At 50.1% G+C, this 16707-nt stretch overlaps 8 protein-coding genes and 1 non-coding gene across 9 annotated transcripts; 3 read left to right on the top strand and 6 right to left on the bottom strand.

The window, feature by feature from the left end:
• Positions 1-118: 118 nt before the first annotated feature.
• Positions 119-216, top strand: BZA70DRAFT_t90. The gene has a single exon. It is a non-coding gene; the product is annotated as a tRNA-Ser (tRNA).
• BZA70DRAFT_312754 (uncharacterized protein) lies at positions 162-1210 on the bottom strand (the record flags this gene model as incomplete). The annotated part of the gene is made up of 1 exon (XM_064914998.1): positions 162-1210. The coding sequence occupies one exon, from the start codon at positions 1208-1210 to the stop codon at positions 395-397; it is 816 nt and encodes a 271-aa protein (XP_064765974.1). The 3' UTR covers positions 162-394.
• A 612-nt stretch (positions 1211-1822) lies between these two features.
• BZA70DRAFT_269552 (uncharacterized protein) lies at positions 1823-2638 on the bottom strand (the record flags this gene model as incomplete). Its single annotated transcript, XM_064911220.1, has 1 exon — positions 1823-2638. The coding sequence occupies one exon, from the start codon at positions 2636-2638 to the stop codon at positions 1823-1825; it is 816 nt and encodes a 271-aa protein (XP_064765975.1).
• Positions 2639-3266: 628 nt separating this feature from the next.
• On the bottom strand, positions 3267-4376 carry BZA70DRAFT_284362 (uncharacterized protein). Its single transcript, XM_064913594.1, has 2 exons — positions 3499-4376; positions 3267-3429 (listed from the first exon to the last, which is right to left on the bottom strand). The coding sequence occupies exons 1-2, from the start codon at positions 4192-4194 to the stop codon at positions 3421-3423; spliced, it is 705 nt and encodes a 234-aa protein (XP_064765976.1). The 5' UTR covers positions 4195-4376; the 3' UTR covers positions 3267-3420.
• A 359-nt stretch (positions 4377-4735) lies between these two features.
• Positions 4736-5549, bottom strand: BZA70DRAFT_87557 (uncharacterized protein). The gene has a single exon (XM_064915498.1). It carries the CDS (start codon positions 5346-5348, stop codon positions 4800-4802), a length of 549 nt encoding a protein of 182 aa, XP_064765977.1. The 5' UTR covers positions 5349-5549; the 3' UTR covers positions 4736-4799.
• Positions 5550-6994: 1445 nt separating this feature from the next.
• BZA70DRAFT_241882 (uncharacterized protein) lies at positions 6995-10024 on the top strand (the record flags this gene model as incomplete). The annotated part of the gene is made up of 2 exons (XM_064910549.1): positions 6995-7945; positions 8000-10024. The coding sequence occupies 2 exons, from the start codon at positions 6995-6997 to the stop codon at positions 10022-10024; spliced, it is 2976 nt and encodes a 991-aa protein (XP_064765978.1).
• A 399-nt stretch (positions 10025-10423) lies between these two features.
• On the bottom strand, positions 10424-13777 carry BZA70DRAFT_87536 (putative DNA ligase I). The gene is made up of 5 exons (XM_064915497.1): positions 12659-13777; positions 12120-12590; positions 11111-12050; positions 10929-11049; positions 10424-10845 (listed from the first exon to the last, which is right to left on the bottom strand). Exons 1-5 carry the CDS (start codon positions 13625-13627, stop codon positions 10635-10637), a joined length of 2712 nt encoding a protein of 903 aa, XP_064765979.1. The 5' UTR covers positions 13628-13777; the 3' UTR covers positions 10424-10634.
• Positions 13778-14280: 503 nt separating this feature from the next.
• On the bottom strand, positions 14281-14919 carry BZA70DRAFT_242013 (Longin-like domain-containing protein; the record flags this gene model as incomplete). Its single annotated transcript, XM_064910553.1, has 2 exons — positions 14281-14343; positions 14404-14919. 2 exons carry the CDS (start codon positions 14917-14919, stop codon positions 14281-14283), a joined length of 579 nt encoding a protein of 192 aa, XP_064765980.1.
• A 365-nt stretch (positions 14920-15284) lies between these two features.
• On the top strand, positions 15285-16511 carry BZA70DRAFT_87698 (uncharacterized protein). The gene has a single exon (XM_064915499.1). It carries the CDS (start codon positions 15526-15528, stop codon positions 16294-16296), a length of 771 nt encoding a protein of 256 aa, XP_064765981.1. The 5' UTR covers positions 15285-15525; the 3' UTR covers positions 16297-16511.
• Positions 16512-16707: the final 196 nt, after the last annotated feature.

A 16707-nucleotide genomic window follows, 5' to 3' on the forward strand; every position in this document is an offset into this window, starting at 1 on the left:
CCCAACCCCCAGCAAAAATACGCAAAACTGCTTGAAATATAGTCGCGATACAACCCGACGCCCTAAAACTCTAATGTAGGATATAATGGGCCAGAATTAGATTTTGGTATAAAAAAAAGTCCCAGTGGCCGAGTGGTTAAGGCGACGCCCTGCTATTCTCAAGTAGCTGTAAGGCGTTGGGTTCTGCCCGCGCAAGTTCGAATCTTGTCTGTGACGAAATTTTTTTTGCTTTCTTTTTTTTATTCTGCTTTATTCTTGATAATAATCTGTTAGTTCTCGGTCTCTGGTGAATTGTTACGATTTTGATTTTTTTACTGCTTACATGGGTTTGATCGAGCGTGGGTTGTATAGTTCGACTAGCAAATCTCACAATTGAAGCAATAATTAATACAGTCTACTCCTCGACCATAATTGAAGTAATAATTAATACAGTGTACTCCTCGACCATCTCATACTCAGACTCAGACTTCTTTTCTGTTTCCTGGAGAACCTCTTCTGTTTTCTGAGGGACCTCTTCTGCTTTATGAAGGTACTTCTTGATACCCCTTACTACTAGATCATGATTTTCGGCATCCCCAAGACCGCTGACGCAAACCGCGCCGACTAGGTGACCGTCATTGTCCAAGAGTGGGAAGTCACCTCCGCAGTCGATGTTCTTGTCGTCAGGGATCTTGTTCGCAGCTTGGAAAGCCCTTTCCGCCGACCGATAGTATTCGTCGTTGGTAGGAAAAAAACTCCTCTTCCAATGAACCTCGGAGTCCATGGTCGTGATATTCATTAGAAAAGAAGAGTGACCGAATTTGCGGACTATGTATGCCATATCCTGAATATTTTTGAAGTGATCATGATGCCTCCCTCCATACGTTTCTTCGTATCCCTGGGCGGAGTAGAAAAAAAGATTCTCGTCATGGTATATGGCAACCACAACTGAATCTGCCCGGTTATCACTTGGATTCAAGGCCTTAGGTGAGAGGGAGAGAATAGTGCGACCTAGAGATGCGGGACTCAGCCATGAATCCCGTAGAGATGATTCCTGCTCCTGGATCATGGAGACGACGTCTGTTACACGACGCCGGACATTTAACAGCAAATCAGATCCAGGGAGCATATCAGACCTATGGTAAATCTCAGGTCGGAAATATTCCAAGGAGTCCATATAATCACGGTAGTCACTACAAAGTGCATTGTAGGCTTCAAGGAATGTAGACATTTTTGCTGTTAAAGAAGGTGTTACCGATATTCTTAGAAGGCAGTGCGGAGTTAAGAGTCTTACCTGATCGTCTGACAATGTTAAGCAGTAGCAAGTTTTATATCAATCAATGCAGGCCCTTTAGAGATCAAATCGCTGGTAATGAGCGAGAGAGAAGGGGGCGAGTGTACGTTTTTATAACTTATAACCGCGAGCGTGGCATCCAGCCAGCACACTTTTGGCAGCGTTGTAAAGATCAAGCATCGTCTGAATTGCGGAAGCGGGGCTGATCATTGATTCCGACTGCACTGGCAGTCCGGTAGATTGAGAAATGCATCAGTGCAAGTATGGGATAGCATTCTGGTCAAGAAGAAGTTTGGACTGATTGCAATGGCAGTCAGAGGTCAGTGATATGTGTAGAGCCAGACGACGGTTCTTCAGAATCTGGGGTTCTGATGTTTGATTCTTCTTCGATAACTTGAGTCCTCATTGATCATCTGATGAGAGCATTGATAATATTGTTATTACTTTACAGTTATATGTTATGGTTTACGTTTTGTTTTTGATACAATCGTTGGATCGGGGGTAGGTTGTATAGTTATAGTTCGCCTAGCAAATTCATTGAAGCTATAATCATACGGTCTCCTTCTTGACCATTTCGCTCTCAGACTCAGAATCTTTCCTGTCTCCCGAAGGACCCCCTCTGTTTCCTGAGTGGCCTCTTTTTCTTTTTGAAGAGCCTTTTCTATCGATTTTCCGGAGGTACTTCTTGATACCCCTTACTACTAGATCATGGTTTTGGGAATCTTCGAGACCGCTGACGCAGATCGCACCGCACGGGTGATCAGAGCCTTCGAGGAAAAGTGGGAAGCCTCTGCCGCGGTATTCTTCGCCGTTGTACTCAGCTATGAAAGCCTCTCTGGTCGATTCAAAGGTCGGTTCATATGGTTCAACGTCAGGAAAGTCGCTCCTTCGCCACGGAAGTCCACGGTCCATGTCCAAAATATTCATCAGTAATGAAGAGTGACGCGCTTTTTTAACTGCGCCTGCCATTTCTTGGATTAACTCAAGTTGACTGATATCCTCTGGATAGGTCTCGTCCCTCAGAAAGGTGTCGCAGCCGTCCTGGGCGATGTACAACAGAAGATTTCCGTCGACGTAGATGGCGACCGCAACGGGGCATGCTTTGGGATCATCAGGTTTCAGGGCCTTAGGAGAGAGAGAAAGAATAGTGCGAGCTAATTTCATGGCAGCTTTAGAATCCAGATCTGGGACCCGTATTGAGGATTCCTGTTCCCTAACTATGTTGAAGATTTCATCTACACGACGCCAAGCACTGAACAGCACTTCATAATCAGAGGGGTGCCTGTATCTCAGAAAATAAAGATAGCCAAGGCAATCAATGAAGTCATTCAAAAGTGCATCGAAGTCTTTGACAAATGTAGACATTGCTGCTGTCGATGAACGTGTTACCGATATTACTAAAAAGCAGTACAGAGTCAAGAATCTTACCGGATTGTCTGACAAGGCTAAGCAGTAGCGAAACTAAGCAGTAGAGAAGTATGTACCAATCAATGTAGGCTCTCTGGAGATTAAATCGCTGATAAGGCGCGAGAGTGGAGGGCGCGAGCGTGCGGTTTTATGATCGCGAGCGCGGCCTCAAGCCAGCGGACTTCTGGCAGCGTTGTACAAAACAAGGCGTTGCACAAAACACGCATGTTCTCCGAATTGCGGAAGCGAGGTTGATGGTCAGTTCCCACCGCACCAAAAGTCTGGTAGATTGATAAACGTAACAATGTAAGTATGGGATGGCAGTCAAGTCCAGAGGAGGATTGAACTGGTTGCTATAGCAGTTGGAGGTCAGTGATCTAGGTAGAGACAGATGCGGTTCTTCAGGTTCTGATTATCGATGTTATGAATCTTGATTGATGTTTTGAGTCTTCATTGATTATTTAACAAAAATGTTTAGTACAATCGGCTAGTAACAATGACAAAAGTGTGGACTATATAGCTATCAAATAGATTATGGAAGGTACTTTTGATACCCTTGACCAGCACATCGCGATCGTCCATGTGAGGCAGACCGCTGACACCGACCATCCCAACTTGGTACTTGACACACTTGATTTCTGATAATTGATATTGCTTTTAAGCAATTTTTTACGGTTTTCGTTTTGTTCTTGCTTATATTGGTTTGATCAAGCGTGGGTTGTATGATTCGACTAGCAATTTCATTGAAGGTATGATCATACGGTCTCCTCCTCAATCATTTCAAACTCAGACTCAGACTTCTTTTCTGCTTCCTGAAGAACCTCTTCTGTTTTCTGAGAGACCTCTTCTGTTTTCTGAGAGACATCTTCTGGTTTATGAAGGTACTTCCTGATACCCCTTACTATTAGATCGTGATTTTTGGCATCCCCAAGACCGCTGACGCAAATCACGCCGACTAGGCGACCGCCTCCGTCAAAGAGCGGGAAGCCACCTCCGGCGTCGATATTCTTGTTGTCAGGGACCTTGTGCGCAGCTTTGAAAGCCTGTTCCGTTGACTGATGGAAATGGGCGTCGGTAGTAAAGAAGTTCCTCCTCCAATTAACCTGAGAGTCCATGGTCGTGATACCGATGAGCAAAGAAGAGTGACCGAATTTGCGGACTGTGTATGCCATATCCTGAATATTTTCAAATTGATTCTTATATCGGATCTCCTTAAATAGAGTTTCGTATCCCTGGGCGGAGTAGAAAATAAGATTGTCGTCAATGTATATGGCAACCACAACTGGATCTGCCCGGCTATCACTTGGATTCAAGGCCTTAGGTGAGAGGGAGAGAATAGTGCGACCTAATCTATCGATAGTTTCGGGATGCAGCCATGAGACCCGTAGAGAGAATTCTTGCTCCCGGATCATAGAGACGACGTCTGATATACGACGCCGGACATTCATCAACGGAAGAGATCCTTGCACCAAGGCAGGTCCAGGGTAAATCGAATGTCGGACAAAGGAATCCATATATTCACGGTAGTCATTACAGAGTGCATCGTAGGCTTCGAGGAATGTAGTCGTTGCTGCTGTTGAAGAAGGAGTTACCAATATTCTTAGAAGGCAGTGCAAGTTATGAATCTTGCCTGATCGTCTGGCAATGTTAAGCAGTAGCGATATATATGATCCGGGGTATACCGTTCAAAGATCGAATCACCGATAAGAAGCGCAAGAGCAGAGGGCGCGAGCGTGCGGCTTTTATTATAACCGCGAGCGCGGCCTTAAGCCAGTTGACTTTTGCCAGCGTTGTACAACCTTATTCTCTGAATTGTGGTAACGAGATTGATGGTTGGTTCCGAATGCACTGAAGGGCTGGTGGATTCAGATGTTTGTCGACGTAAGTGTTGGAACAGCAAGTATTGGAACGGCAGTCTGGTCAAGAGGAAGGTTGAACTGATTGCGATGTTAGTTGAGGTCAGTGAACTGGGTATAGACAGACGACGGTAATTCAGGTTCTGGATTTTCGATGTTTTAAGTTTTCTTTGATATTTTGAGTCTTCATTGATTATCTAACAAAAGTGTTTAGTATATTTGACTAGTAACATCGACAAAAAGTTATGCTCCTTTTAAGCAGATTATAACTCTGAAAGGTACTTTTGGATACCCTTGACCAGCACATCATGATCCTCCATGTGAGGCAGACCGCTGACACCGACCATTCCAACGGGGTACTTGACGCCCTTGATAAAAATTGGGAATCCACCTCCAGCGCCGGTACCCTCAGTGACGGGGATCGCGAATCGATCGTTGTAGGAGAAGCCGGCGGCCTCGGCCTTGATGCCCATGTACAAAGAAGCGTGGCCGAATCGTCTGACGGTGAAGGCCTTGCGCTGAATCCACATGAAGTTATCGGTCGCGGTGCCGTCCTGGGCGGAGTAGAAGAGGAGGTTGGTGCCGATGTAGACGGCGACGACGACGGGTCTTGAGGAGGGGGAGTCTGGGGCGAGAGCCACGGGAGTGACGGAGAGGATGGCGAGTCCGAGCTTCATGGCGGCAGCGGAATCCATCTCGGAAAAGACAAGGGAGGACTCCTGCTTCTCGATGATTGAGGTGATCTCGGCCACAGCGGTAGGGTCGGTGGGGGCCTTGCTGAAGGCATCGTAGGCGGTGAGGAAATCAGACATTGCTGCGCCGATAACGTGTTAGCGATCTGTTTGATGGGAGACGATGAAGAACGGCAGAGCGGGATTAAGAGGCATTACTTGATCAATTGACAGTACTAGGCTGTTTTGGTGTATATGAAGACGATACAAGCTACTCAGAGGTCAAGTGCAGCGAAGAGGTCGAGGCAGAGGGGCGGGGAGGTTTGCTCTTATCGTTCGAACGCAGCCTCGAAGCCGCAGCGCACGATGTTGCCGAAGCGCGTAGCCGGCGCTTCTCCGCTAAGAAAGCCGCGTAGGGTTTATGCTCTGGTTACTAATCGCTGATGTCATGAATATTAGTTACAGATTACCTCAGCAGACACTTGTCCCGCCCCAAACAGTCTCAGATGTCTGTAACTTACGGTCTCGGGAAGTGCTCGGACCTTAAACCCTGAGGTGGCCGTTGGACGACGATCGGCGAAATAAATTCCGCTCAGTTATGTCCGCGTGGCGAAGTGCGCGCATTTGAGCAGGCAGCAGGAGGATGAGTCCTGAACTGCGTAGGAGAGCAGAGCGGCCAGGAAGCCATGTGAAAGAGCAGCGAAGGAGCATTCAGACGTCATCGGCCCCATCCTGACGTTCTGCGGCTTGCTGGCCGGCCTGTTCCTGCGTAATTTCTGGCTTTTAGTGGTTTCAGCTCGGTCGCATCCGACAACTGCACCGCCGCCGCCTGCGATCTGCGTTCGCCTCCACCGCGCCGCTCGAACATTACTCAACGGTTTGTTGTTTTGTAGTTGTTTGTCGCGCTGTTGTCGAGCTGTTCTGGGCGGTGGGCGGCCGTACAGACTGCCTAATTGGTAGTTTACTCTCAGCTCAATTGTGGGGATAAAGACACGGAACGTTTACATTGGCTACCTCCGTAGTACGCGCCCCAACATAACTCTTGATCTCGTTCGCCCGCTCAAGCCTCCGTATGTCTCCGTCTATCACGACGTTCGGTCCCCACCTGTCAAGCTCACCCGCGCTCCATCTTAGCCTTCCTCCCTCGCCCCCACCACAACCCTTCACCGTCCTGCCCTTTTCCCGCCTCCTCCCCCCCTTCCTCTTCTTCATCTCCCTTCTATCTACCCAACCCTGCTTTCTGAGTGCACCTATCTTTCAAGGTCCTCACAAAAATGGGCTCCTGCGATGACGTCACTTGCCAGGCAGTCGTCTCTGTCCTGCACAATCTCGCCGCCGCGGACTCGCTCCTCATCACCTCCACAAAGCCGATCGTACTGCCCGGCGCGCCATGCGACATCAAGGACCAGCTCGAAAAGGAGCTCGCCGCCGTGCTCTACCGAGTGCGCGACCTTCTCTACGCGCAGCCACAGCAGCAGCAGATGCAGCAGATGCAGCTGCAGCCTTCAATCCCTTCGCTTTCAACTCAGAACTCCTCCGCATCAACCATATCCTCTGCCGGATTCTCCGCCGTCTCGTCTTTGTCCACTGTAACTACTCCTGGCGTTGAAGATGTCGACGGGCTCGCCTGCTCGCCGGACTCCAGCTGCAAGCTGGAAGCGAAATACGATCTACAGCTTGTCGAGCTTACCAAGCTCAACGCCAAAGTCAAAGCACAGGAGCGCGATCTTCTCGAGCGCAAGGCCACCGTCCGGGCGCTTGAACTTGACCTTGCGCAGGCACGCGAGATGATTCGCGACTTCACCGAGTCCTTTGAACCCCACGAGCGGCGAATTGTCGATACCAACATTCTTGATCGCGAGCTGCGCAAGTCGCAGAACGCAAACAGGGCTTTCCAGCGCGCGCTGCTTGAGATTGGCGAGGTTGTTATCGCTGTCGCACAGGGAGATTTGTCGAAAAAAGTTATCGTTCATCAGGAGGAACTTGATCCAGAAATTGTAAAGTTTAAGGAGACTATCAACCGCATGATGGACCAGCTCCAGCGCTTTGCCTCTGAAGTCACCCGTGTCGCGACCGAAGTCGCCGGTGGCACGCTCGGTGGTCAGGCTGAGGGCGAAGGCACTGAAGGTGTCTGGCACGAGCTCACCGACAACGTCAACATCATGGCCTCCAATCTCACCAACCAGGTGCGTGAAATTGCTGACGTGACGCGTGCGGTAGCGCAGGGTGACTTGTCGCGAAAGATCAATGTGCATGCGCAGGGAGAGATTCTCGAGCTACAAGAAACAATTAATTCTATGGTGGACCAGCTGCGTACGTTTGCATTCGAAGTCACTCGCGTTGCGCGTGAAACCGGTGTCGAAGGAAGACTGGGCGGACAGGCGCAGATCGAGGGCGTCGAAGGAATCTGGCGAGAGCTGACTGACAATGTGAACGCTATGGCCTCCAATTTGACCGACCAAGTACGAAATATCGCAAAGGTCACGACCGCTGTCGCGCGTGGCGACTTGTCGCAAAAGGTGTCCGCAAACTGTCGCGGTGAGATGCTGGACCTGAAGTCCACAATAAACAAGATGGTTGATCGGTTGCAGAACTTTGCGCTCGAAGTCACAAAGGTCGCACGTGCTGTAGGAACAGAGGGTATCTTGGGTGGTCAAGCAAAGGTCGAAGATGTCGAAGGTGCATGGAAGGAGATTACCGAAAATGTCAACGTCATGGCATCCAATTTGACAACTCAGGTGTGTATTACTCGACTTGTACATTTTCAGAATTCATTCTAACCGGTCGTTTAGGTGCGATCTATTGCCGACGTTACAACGGCAGTCGCAGAAGGTGATCTATCACGCAAGATTGCCGTGCATGCGCAGGGTGAGATGTTGGCGCTGAAGTCAACGATCAACAAGATGGTTGACCGACTACAAGTTTTCGCCTCTGAGGTGACAAGAGTCGCCAAAGATGTCGGTATCGATGGTAAACTTGGTGTGCAAGCCCAGGTGTCTGACGTTGATGGATTATGGAAGGAGATCACGACGAATGTCAATATCATGGCCGCGAACCTTACTACCCAAGTGCGAGCATTTGCACAAATTACGGCTGCTGCTACAGACGGTGATTTTACACGATTCATCACTGTCGAAGCTTCCGGAGAGATGGACGCGCTCAAGACAAAGATCAACCAGATGGTGCTCAACCTTCGCGAGTCTATTCAGCGCAACACGGCAGCTCGAGAAGCCGCCGAGTTGGCTAACCGCACAAAGTCAGAGTTCTTGGCAAACATGTCTCATGAGATTCGAACGCCAATGAATGGAATTATCGGAATGACGCAGCTGTCGCTTGATACCGAGCTCACGCAGTACCAGCGCGAGATGCTGTCGATTGTTCACAATCTCGCCAATTCACTGCTGACTATTATCGACGACATTCTCGATATCTCAAAGATTGAAGCGAACCGGATGACTATCGAGAGAATTGCATTCTCACTTCGAGGAACCGTCTTTGGCGCGCTCAAGACGTTGGCTGTGAAGGCGAACGAGAAGCATTTGGATTTGATGTACAAGATCGACAACACGTTCCCCGACAATTTGATTGGCGACTCGTTCAGATTGAGACAGGTTATTCTCAACTTGGTCGGTAACGCAATCAAGTTCACAGAGAGTGGAGAGGTAGCGCTGAGTGTCCGTCGCGCAAGTTCACGAGCGATTGAGGGCACTGAAGTGCGCGATAGCGCTGCGGACGAGATGCTGATTGAGTTTTGCGTGTCTGACACCGGAATCGGTATCCAGAACGACAAGCTCGATGTCATTTTCGATACTTTCTGCCAGGCGGACGGATCGACGACGAGGAAGTTCGGTGGAACGGGTCTTGGACTTTCGATCTCGCGGCAGCTGATTAACCTTATGGGCGGTGACGTGTGGGTCAAGTCAGAGTATGGCAAGGGGTCGCAGTTCTATTTCACCCTGCGCGTGAGACAGGCCGAAGGCGGACTGAACACGTTGCTCGAGAACTTGGCGCCGTTCAAGAATCACTATGTATTGTTCATCGACACGATCCACGAGCGGTCTGTCACGCTCGACCTGGTCGAATCCATCCGGCAGCTGAAGCTGAAGCCGTGGGTTGTCAACTCGCTCGAAGACGCGCCGTTGCCGGTCGACCAGTCCGGACCAAAGTTCGACACGATCATCGTCGACTCGCTCGAGGTTGCTGCGAAGCTGCGGACGTTGAATCATCTCAAGTATATCCCGCTTGTGCTGCTGAACCCGTGCATTCCGCAGGTGAATCTCAAGCTTTGTCTCGATCTTGGAATTACGTCGTACGGCAACACGCCTTGCTCTGTGCAGGACATGGGTAACGCACTCCGCCCCGCGCTAGAATCGCGCGCCGCGCCGCTCAACTCTGACGGCGCCAAGACGTACGAGATTCTGCTAGCGGAAGACAACATCGTGAACCAGAAGCTCGCGGTGCGCATTCTCGAGAAATACAAGCACTCGGTCGAGGTTGTCGAGAACGGTCTGGAAGCGTTCGAGGCCGTCAAGAAGAAACGGTACGATGTCGTGCTGATGGACGTGCAGATGCCGGTCATGGGTGGATTCGAAGCGACGGCGCGGATCAGAGAGTGGGAGAAGCAGTATATCGGAGTGCGTGCGCGGACGCCGATTGTCGCGTTGACGGCGCATGCGATGTTGGGCGATCGCGAGAGATGCATGCAGGCGCAGATGGACGAGTATTTGTCCAAACCGCTCAAGCCGGCGTTGCTTGTGCAGACTATAAACAAGGTTAGCATTCATGTTTTCGAGGAGAAAAGTAGAGGGAGAAGCTAATTATTTATCGCAGTGCGTCCATCAGCTTCGAAAACAGCAGGCGTTGCCGGCAGGCACGTCAGCCACTGCTTCGGCCTCCACATCGGCGGCCGCGTTGCAAGCTAATATATCGAATGTACGTCTATAAGTTCCCCCAAGCCAGGATCCGAATCTATCCAAAGAAGCATGCCATATTTCTCTTTTCGTCATATTCTACGATTTTACAGATCATTTGATGCTTCGAGTACGCGCGCGAGGTGTAAGATAGTTGTTTATTTCAAAGTTGAGAGCGCATATTATCTCCTCTTTGTTTTTGTTTTTGTTTTTGTTTTTTTGTTATAGTTGTTGTTCCCTGCTCTCGTTGTTGTTTTCGTTCTAACTCCTTTATGGTGTCTGTTTTCGTTCCTTCATCCTTCTGTATCTTCTTCCATCTTTCTTTTTCCTCGTTTGTACACGATATTATTCTAATCGTGCCCAGTCATCTTTCTTATTTATCTTTTGGTTTCTTTAGTTTTGTCGAATCTCTCTTTTGTCTTCGTTGTATTTCTCTTCAGTTTTATAAATACATTTTTGAAGATTTATGTTTATATTATTCATTACTATTACTATTATACAGAAGGTGGGCGATTAGTTATGTGTATAAATCCTCCTCCTCGTCGTCTTCGTAATCATTGGCGTCGTCTACCAGACCGTTTGCTACATCTGCGCCGTGTTGCGCTGCATCATCTTCATCAGCAGCAGCAGCAGCAACATCAGCGGAAGGAACACTCCTCGTCTGCTGCCGAATATACAACTGCGCCAAAAACTCAGGCGTACTAGCTTCCTCTAGGCTCTTATCATCTCTACCCTCTCACACCGTTAGCTTCCGTGACGTTTGGTCATAGTCATAATATGGTGTTGTAGAAGATTGCAGGGGGGAACGTACCGGATGCGGATGAAGCGGGGAAAACGGATGCTTAGGCCGCGGTCTGTGTCGAGTAGGAGACCTTGGGATGCGGTGTAGACTGGGCTTGCTGTTATGTCTGCGAATTTGATTTCCCATACCTCTGTAACCTCTGTTAGCACACTCCATTCTGAATAGTGAGTTGGATAAAGAGACGGGGATACCTTGAGGAACGAACCACACGTCCGGAACCAAAGGACTCTCAACATCCCACCCCGTCGGCACCGTTCTTCCCTCCCCTCCAGACCGGTACCCAGACAACGTATTCGGCCCGTCCTCTGCGTACTTGTCCTTCATCTCCTTATACCTCGCGTCCGTGAACCCGCTCATGCATTTACACACCGCCGTGAGCGTTCCCGAGTCGGCGTCCCGCACCGCGAGCAGGATCGGCGACCAGAATCTCGCTTTGCGGCCTTGGCCGTGCCAGCCGCCAATCGGGATTAGGTCGAGGCTGTCGGCTGCGGTTGAGGTCGTGGTGCTGGTGGAGTAGTCTTTTTTCACTTTGAGCCAGGATTCGTGGCGGATGTCGGGGGTGTATGTTGATTGTAGGATTTTCCTTCTAGAAGAGGTGGTCAATTGCTGTTCTGTTGACTCGATGGTGACGTCCTCGTTCACGTCCGCTGCGTCTTCCTCGTCATCATCGGGTTGGGACCCCTCGATCTTCGCAGAATCAAGAAGCTTGACCATGATCCCCTCACACTTCGACCCCACCGCTCTCTTAAAAAACTCCGACACCGCACCCCCCTCGACATCATCTATCCCCGCATCCAAATGCTCCGCAAACGCCAGCCTCCCCTCACTCTCCCCCACCCTCAGCGCAGAATACAGAATCCCCCGCCGCTCGCGAAACGGCCGCTCGAGCAAGGACGCGTGGTTGAAGTACATAACGTCAAACGCAAACAAGCAGACCTTGATCGAGATCTCGGAAAGCGAGACCGCTTTGCGCGTGCGGTTCGACAGGGTTTGGAAAGATTGGATTGCGTGCGTCACGCTGTCGATCGCGACGATTTCGCCTTCGATGATGAAGGATGTCGTGGTGGGGGGTAGGACTGTAGATGCTGATGTGAAGAGCGCGACGATGTCGGGGTATTTCTCGGTCATGTTCTGGCGGTGTTAGTACTATTATCTAGCAGTTTTGTCCAAAAAGCAGGGAAAGCAGGAAAAGCAAATTACCTCCAAATTCCGACTGAAAATCGAGACCTTGCCTGTCTGCTTATCGAAATGCACCTGGGCCCGCTGCCCGTCATATTTGAACTCACACGTAAACTCCACGCCGCGCTTCTTGTCGTCTGTCGAGGCAGATGTAGTGGGCGCAGAAGAAGTGTTCAAGCTCAGTTTGCTGTACAAGTCCGCCATGTCGCGCGTGATACTACCCAGCATCGGCAAAACAGGTACGTGAAGCTGCATAGGGCACAGAGCAGGCAACTCCTCGATCCCCAAGTCATCTGTCGACGAGCAGCGGAGGAGGGAAGAGACTATGTCGTTGTAATTCGGATGCCGGACGTAGACTTGTCGCAGAATCTTTTCGGAGCGGGCGAGTTTGGCTTTTAGTTGGTCTGCGGGGAGGCAGGCGGGGGTAGATGAGTATGTGAATGCGCGGGCGAGGGAGACTAGCATTGTTGTTTTGACGGCGCCGACTCGTAACTAGATGTACATCGCAATTAATAAACAGAATCCTGAGAGTGCTTATTGCATAAGTAGAGGAGACAGACGTTCTGGACAAAAGTGCGAGTGAGATACCGCACCTCTTCACCTCGCGCCGAAATCAGCAGCCGCTCGACAAGTTTCCTCTTTATTTCCTGGCTCTTTGCGCCCTTGGCGTCGCAGATCTGGAGTAACGTCCGATATACTCCTGCAATAGTAAGCCTAGGCGGCGCCGCGATCGTGCGCACCGAGATCTTTGCCTCGAACGCAACGTCGCCGAGATCGCCGTGCTTATCGTACAAGGACTTTAGCGACGCGGGCGATATGCCCGAGACGTTTCTGAGGCATTTTGTGACGAGCGACCAGCCTATTCCCAGATCGGGAGAGTCGTACTGCGGACCGAGGGAGTTTGTGCAGAGCCAGATCGAGGGGAGTAAAGAGTCCTTGTCGAGAGCGAGAAGGAGACGGAGGTAGTTTGTGAGGATGTTTAGGATCTTGAGACGGGAGCGGGTGGATGTTAGTTGGACAAAGAGGCGGCTGAGGAGCGCGTAGGGCGAGGATTTTGAGTGATGGCTGGAAAGGAAGGATTTGTGGGTGTCGAGGGGGAAGACGGGAGATTCGGTGGAGAAATCAAGAGAGTCGATGTAGTCGTAGAACTCATGATCCGTCGGAGCAGCAGCAGCCGGTTCCTCTGCAGTCCCATTTGAGTCTATAATTTCGGCAGATGGCAAAGACAGATCAAGATCCGCCCCGGCATCTTGCGTAACCTCGTTCTCATCCGCTGCTGCGTCGGTCTGCATTTCCGCATCGAATTCCTGCTGAAGCCGTCTTGCCAACGCCTCATCGCTCTCGACGTCTTCCTCCGCCTTTAGCAGCTGCACCTCTGTCTCTTTTATCTGCACATTCTTCCAGTGGTCATTGTCACCACTGGCATCTTTTGGCTTTTTCAAGAAAAAGTCGAGTGTGTTTCTAGTCTTGGAAGGCGAGGCCGATGATCTAGTCTCCGAGATCTTCTGCTTCTTTGCTCGGGGAGTCATGGTTTGTTCGGACTTTAATTTGCAGAAAGTGTTCAGTCAAACGCAATTGTTAGAACATAGAGACTCTTCATGATGAGATGAGAATCGTACGGGCTGCATGTACAGTGGTTGAGTACGGCTTCTGATTAGATATCGGTCGATGGAGTTGATCAACGATGACGATCCAGGGGACAGTTAGAGTTTGAAAGGTCAATGGGCCTCGGTCGGTTGTGCTTTTGACAATGTCAAGACTCTCAAAGTATTTGTACGCAGTTTCAATTGAAGTGATAATTTATTGGAAATTGGAAGAAGAAAGAGCTTTTTCGACGAGTGTTGTAGTGAGAATTGGGTGAATGAATAGCGACAAGACTGTTTAGGTATTTGTGGAGACCAGCAGCTGAAGTGAAAAGACAAATATTGCAAAAGAAAAATGGACAATTCGTTCTCTGTATTTTGGACAATGCAGTAACACCCTTTTATAACACAAACGGCGTAAAAGGGTAGAATGAGAGCGCGGTCGCGGACATTGCACAGCGGAGCGGATGGGTCGATAAAAGTTTGAATAAGAGCATCATGATTACATTACAAGAGATGAAATACTAACATTTAGGCAAGGCAAACCCAAAACTAAAAGAAGAGAGAAAGAGGAAAGGGAGAGACGAAATGATGAGGGCTTACAGAGCCTGTTTTAACCGCTCTGTGAGCTTTGCTCGGGCGAGCTGGTACGCGTTCATGAGCTAGGAGAGAGTTAGTGTGTGCTGTAATAGAGCTATATAATGAGAGTAGGAGCAACTTACACCCTGTTCGCTGAGATCGAGGTTGATGGTGGCATCGTTTGTAGGGGGTCTGGAGACTCTGGTGGAGATGACGATGGGATCGGTTTCGAGGATGATCCCGTCGTCGACGGTTTCGTCCACGGCAAGCGAGACGAGGTCGTAGTTGTCGATGATTGTGCGCTTGTCCATGGAGTGCTTGAGCAAGATCTCGAGCGAGTCGCGCAGGGCGAGGACGACCTGGTAGAGCATTGTCTCGTTTTCGTTGAGGCCGCCGACGACGTAGATGATTACGTCGACGATCTCCTTGTAGACGACGACGTGGTTGTCGAAGAGGATGATGTCTGTGCCTTGCTTGTGGGTTTTCTCAAAGAGGCCCTTTTCGAAAGCACGCTGCTCCTTGATTGTCGGGTAGGCGTTTGCGTACTGGTTGTGCGGGTAGGGGTGAGGTGGTTGGTAGTACTTGGTGAGGATGCGGTGGGAGTCGTTGTCGAGGATGAGGATGGCGTTGATGGAGAAGAGGGAGACGTTGGATGTCATTCTGGAAGAGAAAGACTGCGGTCTGGAGGACGACGAGGATGTGTTTCTAAATAATTTGAGAGGTGCCGGCAAGTGAATGTCTCTGTCTCGTTCTCTCGAGGGGCATCTGGCGAAGTGAACAAGTGTGAGAGTGGTCGGCGTGCAGCCAGGAGGTTAAGTTGGGGTGCAGAGTACGGAGGTATTCTAAGCCCTTGGATTTATGTCAGCGGGCATAAGTGCGCAGATGCTGTGGCTGTGTGTATTTTTAGAGTTTGAAGACGGTGGCTGGGTAGGGAGGCTTGCTGCGGCGGTGGCTGGCGCATGTAAACAAAAGCGGTGTCGCAGATCTGAGATCTGGTTTGTTCTTTATATGTTGTATTTATTATATTTACTAGATAAGTTATATAGAATAGAATAGGGATACTATTACCATTATATCTTTCATTACTTCTAATATCTACACTGCACTGATCTGCACTGCTACTTTGACACCGCATAAGTCTCGGCTGCGGCTTGCGTTCCAATCTCAGATTTCGATCCAAACGCGTTTTTGCATTCTTCGCCTCCTCTGCGCTTCTTCTTCTCTTCCTCTTCCTCTCCTCCTCCTCCTCTTCCCCATCGTCAACAATGCCTCTCCATTCGCTCGCCATCGCCGTCATCGCCCTCCTTGCTCTCGCCTCCGTCCTCGCGACCACCCTCTTCCTCGCCGCCCGTGCCCGCCGCAGAACACGTCTCGCGTCCTCCTCGCGGGCCCACAACCGCTCCTCCAGCGTCCTTCTCTCCGTCTCTCCCGAGGTTGCCGCCGAAAAGCTCTCCTCTGAGTCCACCTCTGCATCCTCCCTCGCCTCTCCCGACTCCACCCCGCGCGCCGCCCGCACAAGCGTCACCCTCGCGCGCTCGTTCTCAAACGCGAGCACCCTCGTCGGCTCCGTTGACTCCACCACGCCCAAGAAACTCGCAGTCTCGCCGCCGTCGGTCCTGACCACGCTCGCCCGCACCTTCTCGCTCTCTCCGAAACCGAAACCCGCCGTGCCCGAGATCCGCATCACGTTCCCCGAAGAATACGATTCCGAATCCGACGACGACTCGAATTACTCGTCCGACAGCAACAGCTCGTTCGAAACTGACTCGCTCCCGGAGAGCGACCACCACCAGCAGCCCTCTGTCTCGCGCCGCGCAAAGCGACCTCCTCGCTGCGTCGTCGTCGAGATCTCTGAATCTGGCCCGGCTTTTGTTCGCGAGCTCGTCGAGTCTGATGACTCCTCTGATCTCCTACCGCAGATCAGCTGCAAGAAGCAGCGCAACGACAAGACCTTCTCCCGCCACCACCACGACGCGGCCGCAGAGTCTATGCTTCATGATATCGATCTGAACGCACCTATCGCTGTTCGATCATAACTTCTCCTCTCTACTTTTGTTTCATAGTCTCTGCTTTGTTTTTGCTTTGTTTGGTTTCGGGTTTGCATGTGTATAAACGGCGGTCATAAAACAGTGTATTTATAGGTGGCATTTCTGGTTTTTTTTGTTTTCCATTATATATGTTCTACTTTTCTCTACTTTTCTGCTTATAACAGAACTTACATCTTCTATCATCATAATCACTTTGCAAAGTAAAACTTTTCCATTGAAAAATCTAACTTAAACAAAAAAAACACAAAAATTACATGCTCCCTCTGTTGAAAGAAAGTCATGATCACAATAAACAAATGGCCGTCCCTTTTTACACTCCATACTACCTTTACCGGAATCCCTAATAAATAAAAAAATGAACTATGAGAGAAAACAAAACAAAACAAAAAGACAAGTACT

This window comes from Myxozyma melibiosi (assembly GCF_037950935.1).
Source record: "Myxozyma melibiosi strain Phaff 52-87 chromosome Unknown BZA70scaffold_14, whole genome shotgun sequence".
Classification (NCBI taxonomy): Eukaryota; Fungi; Ascomycota; class Lipomycetes; order Lipomycetales; family Lipomycetaceae; genus Myxozyma; species Myxozyma melibiosi.

Bases quoted from the DNA above. Each gene is read 5' to 3' on its own strand.
- BZA70DRAFT_284362 (XM_064913594.1), bottom strand. From the start codon at position 4,194: ATGGATTCCTTTGTCCGACATTCGATTTACCCTGGACCTGCCTTGGTG.
- BZA70DRAFT_87698 (XM_064915499.1), top strand. From the start codon at position 15,526: ATGCCTCTCCATTCGCTCGCCATCGCCGTCATCGCCCTCCTTGCTCTC.
- BZA70DRAFT_87536 (XM_064915497.1), bottom strand. From the start codon at position 13,627: ATGACTCCCCGAGCAAAGAAGCAGAAGATCTCGGAGACTAGATCATCG. The intron at 12,051-12,119 runs GTAATTTGCTTT...TAACACCGCCAG, and splicing joins TTTTCAGTCGGAATTTGGAG to AACATGACCGAGAAATACCC. The intron at 11,050-11,110 runs GTATCCCCGTCT...CAGAGGTTACAG, and splicing joins CGTGTGGTTCGTTCCTCAAG to AGGTATGGGAAATCAAATTC.
- BZA70DRAFT_87557 (XM_064915498.1), bottom strand. From the start codon at position 5,348: ATGTCTGATTTCCTCACCGCCTACGATGCCTTCAGCAAGGCCCCCACC.